The sequence below is a fragment of the Magallana gigas genome, chromosome 2 (assembly GCF_963853765.1).
Source record: "Magallana gigas chromosome 2, xbMagGiga1.1, whole genome shotgun sequence".
In the NCBI taxonomy this organism is placed as follows: Eukaryota; Metazoa; Mollusca; class Bivalvia; order Ostreida; family Ostreidae; genus Magallana; species Magallana gigas.
Window position 1 is genome coordinate 52,567,958 of NC_088854.1, and position 10,513 is coordinate 52,578,470.

General features: G+C 34.2%; 1 protein-coding gene across 1 annotated transcript; it reads right to left on the minus strand.

Moving 5' to 3' along the window:
* Positions 1-372: 372 nt before the first annotated feature.
* LOC105338132 (uncharacterized) lies at positions 373-5,426 on the minus strand. The gene is made up of 4 exons (XM_034447366.2): positions 5,022-5,426; positions 4,668-4,764; positions 3,990-4,145; positions 373-707 (listed from the first exon to the last, which is right to left on the minus strand). Exons 1-4 carry the CDS (start codon positions 5,310-5,312, stop codon positions 472-474), a joined length of 780 nt encoding a protein of 259 aa, XP_034303257.2. The 5' UTR covers positions 5,313-5,426; the 3' UTR covers positions 373-471.
* Between the last annotated feature and the right edge of the window lie 5,087 nt (positions 5,427-10,513).

The following is a 10,513-nucleotide window of genomic DNA, read 5'->3' on the forward strand; positions in this document are numbered from 1 at the left end:
TTTAGATAATAGTTTCTTTAGTTAGAAATTGTGCTTTTGTCAAATGTATTATATTATTTAAAAATATATTTTGAAGATGACCATTTCCTTGTCCATTGTAGTATTTTTTATTATCTGACTCAAAGTGCGGAAAGTTGTATTTTTTCTATGTTTACCTACAGTAAATATACCTTTATTTTGAGATGGCCCCTAAAAAGAACCAGTAGGTAGATTTTCATAGCAGGAACACTAGCGTTGGAATATATTACACTTCGTTAAAAGATTTTTATCATTGCATCGCGTTTGCCTTCTCCCTTGTCACTGAAGAAAAGATATACTCTAACAAACAAACAACCAGTCAACAAAACAAACAAACAACAATATTTTAATTTTTAAAGACACGACAATTATGATTTTATTTTCGAGGAGGTACAAAATTGATAAACGCTGATAATCAACAGAAGGGAAAAGCGCTTTTACACTTAAATTAATTCAAGGTCGACAGTGGTTGCGAACGAGAATAACTACGGAGTCGAGCACGTAACCATAGGCCCAGGTCTTGGTGGAGAAGAGACTGCACTCGGTGTTTGACTTGGCACTCTTGACAGCGAGACAGCTGGGCTGGGCCTCACAAAGCAAGTAGCACTCATTTCGGTCAGCCACCGTGTGTGTCGACATTCGATTCGGGTTATCGCCCTCGGTGTACGTCCCAATCCCGTACCAGCAACCTGTGAGTACAGAGAGACAGTGAAAGATTGTTTAAACATCAGATTTCTTTACGGAATAATTGATTTCACTTTAATCATTCATCCACGCTTTATGACAACTGAAGTTTAATTGCTTTGAAATAAACTTTTTTTTGTTAATTAAACGTAACTTTGGTCGTGTCCAATAGGGAATAGAATACTTTACTATTGAAAAGGTCCTCAAAATCAATAATTAAGATTGTTCATTATTCGCAAATAGTTTTTGCGTTTTAAAAAAATAACATAAATTCAACGCAACACATATCCCATTTACACCTCATGCTCTTGTTTCAGTGTTAAATTCCATTCTACATATACAGTATCAGTATACTGTATCTACTTTAAAACAGTTTCTATTAAACATTTAATTGTATTTACAGCCTTCTTTAATTCCATCATACTATCAACCTCGAATTTTCGACCCTGTAAGAGATATTCTTTATCTTTTCCTTTTTTAAGGAAAAGGTCAGAGTTTATAGCATTCCTAGAATGTTAAAACATTTTGTTTTAGTTGTTTTTACCTATATTTATTAAACATGCAGTTTAATAGTATTTCAGGTGTGCTGGAAATAAAATTATTTAAAAAAAAAACAAAAAAAAAACCTCCTTTATGTTACATGACTGGATCACGTGACTCACTCGATACTTAGTGGTGCCCGTTTTTTTTGTGTCCGTTGTAATGTTTTGAATATGTAGATCTATATCAGTTCATTAACTACTTCACCTTTCTTGACTTAATTCGGTGTTGGGCATTTTTAAGGGAATTAAGGGGAACATAAATTGTGAAATTTATACACGCGTCCATTGGCGGTTTGTTTTGAACAATGATTCCATACAAAAGCTTAACTACAAGGAATATAGGGTGGAAATGAGAATAAAAGAATAATTCATTAAAGATGAAAACTTAAGAATTATTCTTTTGTCACGGCAAAAAAATAATAATTTGTCATACTAGTATCTTATTGATTAAGCTCCTGGCAATTCCACATCAATTTTGTTTTAAATTAATAAATCATTCTGCTTCAGTTTAGCGTTCAGTTAGGGTTTCTCGGTGTATGCCAAAATAAACGGCCTGTGAAATTCAAATATACAGAATAATGGCTTTGCCTTATTGAAAAATGAAATAAATTAAGGACACATTGGATGCTGTCAGGTACATTATCAAACTGTTCAAAGTTGCATGAATAAGTTTGTCAGCAGTAGAATTATCCAGCAGTAGGGATTGGATTTTTAAGAATTACTATTTTAGTTCATATATAAACAGCTTCCGTACATGATTTTTGTTCCTGTATTAAATGCAAATAAATGAGTAAAATATGTATAAGATCAATTTTCACTGTTTTTACCCAGACTTTTTTGCCCCACAGTTCATATGCTACACAAATCAACTTTGGTTATGAATCTAAAGCCTTATATAGATATATTTCTGAGAAAAAATGAAGCGAGTGATCAGGTGAGGAAAAGAGTTGCTAATATCTCAGATTGTTTGAAGAAAAAACCTTCGCCAAAATTTAAAGTTTTTGTATAAATGTATGAAAGCCAAAATTACACTGCTTTCGGCATACTAGTATATTCTTTACATATACACAGTCGCTGAAAGGTTCTATTAGTTCGTGAACGGTGAGCGCACATTGAGTGCACTCTGAGCGAACGGTAAGTGCACGCTGAGCGGAATTTGGATAGCGCTAATGAACGGTGAACTGTGAGCGAACGCAAGCGCAAAGTGAACGGTAAACGATATATGAACTCTGTGTGAACGCAAGACGAACGATTTATTCGGAGTGCCCCGGGAGGTATTGTAACATTGTGTTTCGTTCGTAATCAGGAAATAATAACAATAAACAACATGTATGTCTTGTAAATCGCCTAAATATAATATAATCTGACTAAACAATAAGTGAACACTGAACAAACGGTGAGCGCAAGGCGAACGCTTTGTGAACGCACGGTGGGCGCTTTGTGAACGATGAGCGGGAACGGAGCGGAGCGGAGAGCGCAAGTGAACGCACGGTGATTGCACATGAACGCAAGGTGAGCCCACGGGAAAATGGGGAAATAAAACATTTCAAAGGACTGAACCCTGGCATCTAACTGCTGTAAACTGCAAGAATTGGGTGAAAATATTGAAGCCTTGAAACAAGTAAAATAATCATGCAGAATAATGTACACAGACTGCTACAGTAATGCACCAAAATTCGAAATTACATATATCTCTATTAAGTAAAATTCAATGATTTATCCTCAGTTATACACTGCGCATCATCATCATTACTTCATGCAGTTTCAAATTGCATGCACAAAAAAGAACTTTTGAGACACTGACATATGTATATTAATGTACTGCCGTTAAATTGACCTTCAGCACTGGTCCCTGTAATTTAAACTTGATTGTAAATAAGCTTTTCATAGTATTTTCATCAATAAATTTATTTTCATAAATTAATTATAATTTCTACAAGATAATTTTATTTTGTTTTTGTTTATTTTATTATAATCAAGTCATATTGTAGTTTTATCATTTCATGACGTTACTTAACAAAAATGACGTCTGTTCTACATTTTTTCATCAAAACAATGCCATATTGTAAACTCCGTTTATAAAAAAGTATGATAGATATCGAAAAAAGAAAAACAGTAATGAAAAGCTAAGATTCTACCCTATCTTTCACCAAATAATGGTGACTTTTTATGATAGGGCAATTTTTTATGCTTCGTGGCTCTAGCTCTTTATCATATAAATGCACCATAGTCTGTCCCAAGATATTTATGCAGCACCTTTGTACATTTTTAATAAAATACACGTACCTGTAAAAGAAGTGCAATTGAAATAGTTGAAAGGGATAATTTCCAAGATAATTTTATTGACACTTTACCATCGTTCACTCGGAAAAATTTACAGGAACGAAAAAAGATTCCTTGCGGAGATTTATAATGGGGGATGTTTACATCTTTTCTCCATTCGGAATACACTCGGAATACATCACGCAATTTTACAACGTTATCATCCGGGCTTACTGCAATACAAAATCCCCGTAGACATCACATTTTTTAGCATTGTATTGAAACCTGATAAGCTAACAGGGGCGTTTCGACTGAGAAATCTTGGGAATTTTTCATACTTTTGAATGAACATCGTTTGAACCCTGAGGTATTCATAAATATCATGCAATAAAGCAAAATGTAAATCAAGGATATCTTGGGACAGAGTATAGTAAATCATTGAATCTTTTTAAAACAAAGCTTATTTGAAGAAAGAAAAATGACCTTGACACACTGTTTTGTCCAAACTTGGCCTCTTCCATTGTGCCCCTGGCCCTGATTGACAGACGGAACAGTTGGCCTGACCACTGAGCGGCTGGTATTCATCAGCCGGGCAGAATGCGCAGCCACTGCCGTTAAAAAACTTGCCTTTCGGACAACCTGTTATGCAAATAATAATAATAATAATAATAATAATAATTATTATTATTATTATTATAAAAAATAAAAAAATTGAAATAATAATAAAAAAATAAACATGCTCAAATTTATTTTGTAGTTAATTGAGTTTACCAAGAGCAAGAGTTTAAGGAATAAGGAATTTGTTTGAGCATTATGAGGTGACAAAATACGATCGAGGGAATTTAAAATCCAATGAAGCCCGATAGGCTTTAAGATATATTTAGTCACCTCGAGCGTATTTGATAACCTTATAATATTTTTTCTTATTATTTATATTTATATAATTTTAAGCAATTTTACGATTGAATACACCAGTCATTGATGAAATGTATAATTTATAAAATCGATTCCTTATCAACCTTCAAAGACAAAGCCACTGGAAGATGTAATTCGTGAGAACAGAAAACCCTTACTTAAGTTGTTAGAAATGAACACCCTCATAAAGAGAACTGCTTCATGTAAAGCCGTAAGGCTAAGAATAAAGAGGAGCAGAAAGCTTACTTGAAGGATCAACCTGACAAGTGGTCTCCCCTGACTTCAGTTCCACACACATCTTGTTGACCCCACAACTAACAGTTCCACAGCTAGAGTCAAAGTCCTGAAATCACACCGATTACGTACAAATCAGAATACAACCACATTGAACAATTAATGTTCCAGTCATTGTGAATATACCAATTATTAAATTTAACTAGTAATCAGTAATCTGAATTATCAGTTCTCGGACCATTATTATGATATTCACTTATTTCTAATACATATAATTTTAAAAAACTCATAATTACTTGTTATATTTCATTAATTTTAATACAAAATAACACGAATAGAGTATATCTTTTTTATCTTTCAACTTACGCCAAGCCACGTGTTGATTTCACTGTAGGTGAAACCTACTTTATTTTTCAGTTTATCGGGAGCTGTCGCAGATGTAGTGTCCAAAAGATGGCAAATTAAGTGTTCCTTTTGGTAGTTCAGGGCCACGCATTGGCCACGGCGCTTATAACACTCTTTGGCGCATCCTTTCAACCCTATAATTTCATATGTAGCTATGCTAGGAACATCTAGATACTTTTTAAGTTCCAAAATCCCCAAAGTTTCGACACCCCAGCAATGTGCTAATAGAATGACAGTCACAAGATTAGTCATTATACTTTATTACCGTTGCCAAGTTCATTAGCAACTGAACGTAGAACCACACACGCATCGTATTTAAGCAATTATATACTAATCATTGATCAGTTAAGACTTGAATGATTCCCATGACTCTCATTTTCCCTCCAATTGATGTATTTAAAACAGGTACGCGCTTATTTGCGAGAGCCATTCAAAATGTTTTGTCTATAGTGCAGTAAGAGCTAGGGTAATAAAATAATTCGCTTTCCTTTATTTTATTCCATCAAACTATTCCCATTTAACACGTATACACTTTTTCAGACCTGAAATGCCTTTTAATATTCCTCTTTAGGCAGACCATTCACAAACTGATGAATTGCGGACCCAAGTGTAATCTAGAGTTATATCGTCCTCTAGCTTAATCAATGACTTTTAAGTTTTGTAAAAAAAAAAAAAGGTAACCGGGGGGGGGGCGATCTGAAGTAAGCAGGATGAGGGATTACAATAACCACCTCTTTACTGAGAACATATGTGACTAACTTTGACTTCTCGGCTAGAGCATTATTGCGATAATGATATAAAAAAGAGACCCTTGATACTAGCCATTGTTTTTGTATTGCTCTTAAAGTTTATGCAAAATTGCAACACAATTTTTGTTTTGCATTACTAATCGTTTGGTATTCCGGATCGTACATCATCTTCAACACTTTCTCTTCCATCTTTTAATTTTTAACCACCTGGAAACTGTTCCATATGACAGATTTAGGTCTCCGAAAATATGGTTTGCTTCTTCGAGTGTTTCGTTTCCTGGATTTTTTAAGAAAAGCACATTATTTTATTTAGCTTTCTGTTTTTGCTGTTGTACTTACTTTCTTTCCCATGATAAAACAAAAGAATATTACGTGTAGGGTATTTTAAAAACTTTATAAATCTTCAAAAACTCTTCAAAAGCAATTCTTTGTCTGCAAGGATGGAGTTGTTGATAAAAAAATCAACGTACCGGAACAAGTGTTTTTGAAGTAATCTACTTTACAATATTTAAGGAGGACTAGGAAGGACAAAACTTTTTGAATGACTTTTTGATTTCGATATTTGGTTGATCCACGAAATTAAATGTTCATTGAAATGCAATTTCTTTTAGCATTTTGTATTGATAGGGTCATTGGCCACGAATTTATGTATCCTTGAAACTGTGATTTTCACTTTATCCCAAAAATTGATACCCTTGAATATTAATGAAACTACAATATTCATTTAAGGCAAACATGTACATACACATGAAATTAAGATTTTAGACCTACCAATCTTGAGAAGGGTAGCTTCCTAATAAGCAAATTTGTTGTCTTTTGAAAATGCCGTATTTCTTTCAGGGCTTTCTGGCCTGATCTAAATCGTCTCTTTTTGGGGGATTTTTCCACTACAGACTTATGTACTTTTAAAAAGAAAATAATATCAATCTTAATTCATTAGTACCATTATTTATGATTGTCAATGATTCAACCAGTGCAAACAAATACATGTATTATTTATCTATTAAAAGTAAAAAAATAAGTACAAGCAGATTATCACAGAAAAAAGATATGACAAGGTACCTGGTGTTTGACTTTTGCGTCTACTGGAGCCGCGATGGGACTCCCGCTAATTGTATCGCGGCATTATCCGTCAAAGATATGTCATTTTAATATGACTTTGTTGTCAGCTTGTAAATTATGTACAATTTATTTTGGATACAAAATATGCCTTTTTTTGACAATCTGAAAGAATTGAAAATACATGTATATCATCTATGTATCTTAAAAAAATCATAATATACATTACTCTACATAATGATATTGAATGGACTGCCATTACTGCTGGGTGCACTGTTCCTTTACACAATCAGGACCACAGGCCTCTATATTTCTATCAACAAGATATCTGTGAGCCAATGCTCACTAGTGATACCCCCGCTCTGATGTGAATATGCAAAATAAGCAAAGTCGACATTTAACAAAAAGCTGGCATCCGATTGGTACAAAAATATATTCCACAATATGGCATGCCAAAACAAATAGTGTGTTAAAATTTCAAGCATCTGCGATAAATAGTTGCTGAGAAATCTTTGACGGAAATTTGTTTGAAAATTTTGGCTAAAAATAAACAAAGTACTCATTTAACAGGAAGTTGACGTCCGATTGGTATAAAAATACATCCCACAATATAGCATGACTATACAAATACTGTGTAAAAATTTCAAGCATCTGCAATAAATAGTTGCTGAGAATTCTTTGAAAAATTTTTTTGCTAAAAATAAGCAAAGTCGTCATTTAACAGAAAGTTACAAAAATATATCCCACAATATGGCATGCCTATACAAATACTGTGTAAAAATTTTAAGCATCTGCGATAAACAGTTGCTGAGAAATCTTTGACGAAAATTTGTTTGAAAATTTTGGTAAAAAAATAAGCAAAGTCGTCATTTAACAGGAAGCGGGGGTATTATAAGCTGTTAAATGTACATGGGGAGGTAGATATATAGTATATATACCATTTTTGAATAAGTTTTCTCGTTATGTCACAAATGAGATAATTTTATTACTATGCCCCGAAAATTGCTTCCTTCGGCATCGGGCGACATAACACTCCAGGGCTTTCCTGCCACCTCGGGGCAAATATTCTGGTATGTCGCCCTCGATGCCATGTAATATATGTATAATATATACCTTATCTAGCTGTTAAATGTATAGGAAGGGAGAGATATATACCCTATGTACATAGATAGGGTATTTATCCCTCCCTTCTCATACATTTAATAAAGTTTGAAGACACGTTTTGAGTACCGCATATGCTTTGGGGAGACTCAAAAGATTTGTTACATGCTTCCATACGAGAAACGTAAACAAAGACGAACAAAGTCATGGATGACGTCACAGTGCACTCGTGCTATATTTCCCGCGATAAATTTAGAGGTGGATCAAACATCTGTAATGAGTGTACTGGCTATTTCAGTATAGACTGCGATACCTGCCTCATTGACATATGATTTGTTTTTAATCTTTTTTTAATATAGAGATTATATATATATATATATATATATATATATATATATATATATATATATATATATATATATATATATATATATATATATATATATATATATATACTAGCAAGAGCCATACTTTACTGTCACATCGATCCATTTTTAAGCTAATTGTGCATGCATGTACAGAAGGCAGGTAAGTATATGAGTAGGGAGGAAATAAACAATAGGACATTTTGAACAAAATAAAAAGGAATAAAATGAATAAATAAACAGTTAAAAAAAAATTATGTAGATATTGCATATAGTCAGACCATTAAATCTAAAAGTGGGAAACTACACACCTACAGTACCGGTCTCTCTCTCTCTCTCTCTCTCTCTCTCTCTCTCTCTCTCTCTCTCTCTCTCGGTAAGGGGTTGCGCTGTATGTATCATGACCATTAAAATTCACTGGCGTCGGAAGCAAATTGAAAGTGGGGGGGGGGGGGGGGGGGCTTGACTTATCCTCAGAAATATTGGAGAAAAAAAAACTAATTCCCAAAATCACGAAAATCCGAATCCGTGGGGGGGGGGGGGGGGGGGGGGGAGGGGGGGGGAGGGGGAGAGGGGGGGAGTATACCTATAGTTCCAAAAAAAAAAATCTTACCCTCCAAATTTTTTTCCCCAAATCATGAAATTCCTAATCCGGGGAGGGGGGTGGGGAGGGGGGGGGGTCTAGTATGCCTATGACTCCAACTTCTCCATATTTCAACCTTTTTAGGAATAATTATATTTCCTGCGAGAAAAAGTGGTTTGGGGGGGGGGGGGGGCTAGGTCTAATTTGCCAAAAATAGTGTGTGTGTGGGGGGGGGGGGGGGCGGTTCCGACGCCTATGATTAAATTTGTACCTTTGGCATACTTATTGTAGAGCATTACATTTTCAAAAATTCTTTGACGTTCGTTGATACCTAAATAAAACTATAAGTTGACAATGATGCAAAGTATGTGTAATTCTTGCTGCGCTCGCCAGAACGGTAGCACCGTAAAACATCTTACAATCATTTTTTCTTGGTCTGATTGAATTTTTGCTCAAATCAATAGGGTTTTCACGCCGTTTCCTTGTAAGAATACATATTTTCACAAAATTCAATCAACAATCCAACTTAACGAGGCCGGGTGTAATTTTTTCTGCCCTAGATTTTTGAATGAATTTTTTTACATGAATTACTACTGATATAATTATTATTTTAAGATAAAAAAATAAAACATTTACCACATCGTTTGTTTATGGGGTCATCTCAAAGTTTGTTAATTTTCAACATAGGACCCTATGGGATTTTGCTTGAAATGTATCAATTTTGCACATTTTTTACATTTTTTTTTAACTTCTGCCCTACTGTTCTACACATTAAAGTTATTGCTAAAAGGCATCAAATGGTGAAATAAAAAACACCGTTTACCTCCTGGTTTGTTCCAGGGGTCTTATCAAAGTTGATTTTTGTATGCCCAATTTCCCAGATTTGTCAGATAATGGCTATTTTTTATTTGATAAAGGCGGAAATGGTGATCTTTAAAGTATTATTAGAACATTAAGATATATTTAAGTAATACATAAATTTCTAACATCACATAATAAGGGTCATTAATATATAATACATGGTTACTGTCTTGAAATATATGAATTAAGCTATATTTAGGTGGGTTAAGAAAACGTGACAGAGGGCTAGGCTTGCAGAACCCTCTTCACGTTTTCGACCCAAGCCCAGATATAGCTTATACTTCGAGACATTTATGTTTATTCCACAATATAACATTAATTTTACGCATCAAACGAGCTATTTTCAACAAATTTCGCTGAATATATGCAGTTGAAACTATCACGCCATGGCGTTAACCAAGCAAAAAGATGACGTCACAATACAAATGAAACGCTGCGCGAAAGCGTGCGTACTCGTTCTGTACTCGGCCTCGTTAATTACTATTTTGAATCCGCCCGGCCAAAATCGTATTACGCATGCGCATCAAAAGTTATTCATTAGTTGTACGTAAACATATTCGCACTCCGATTACGAATCAATTTACAGTAATACACAGTGTTTGAATCCAAAATGCCACGTTTTATAGGAGAGTATGCAATCTCAGACTGAAAATTTTTGTTTGATTAATGTTAACACATTTCATTCACATAAAAATGGGTATTTGATCCCTTTTTTTAAACAAATTTATTCCTCGA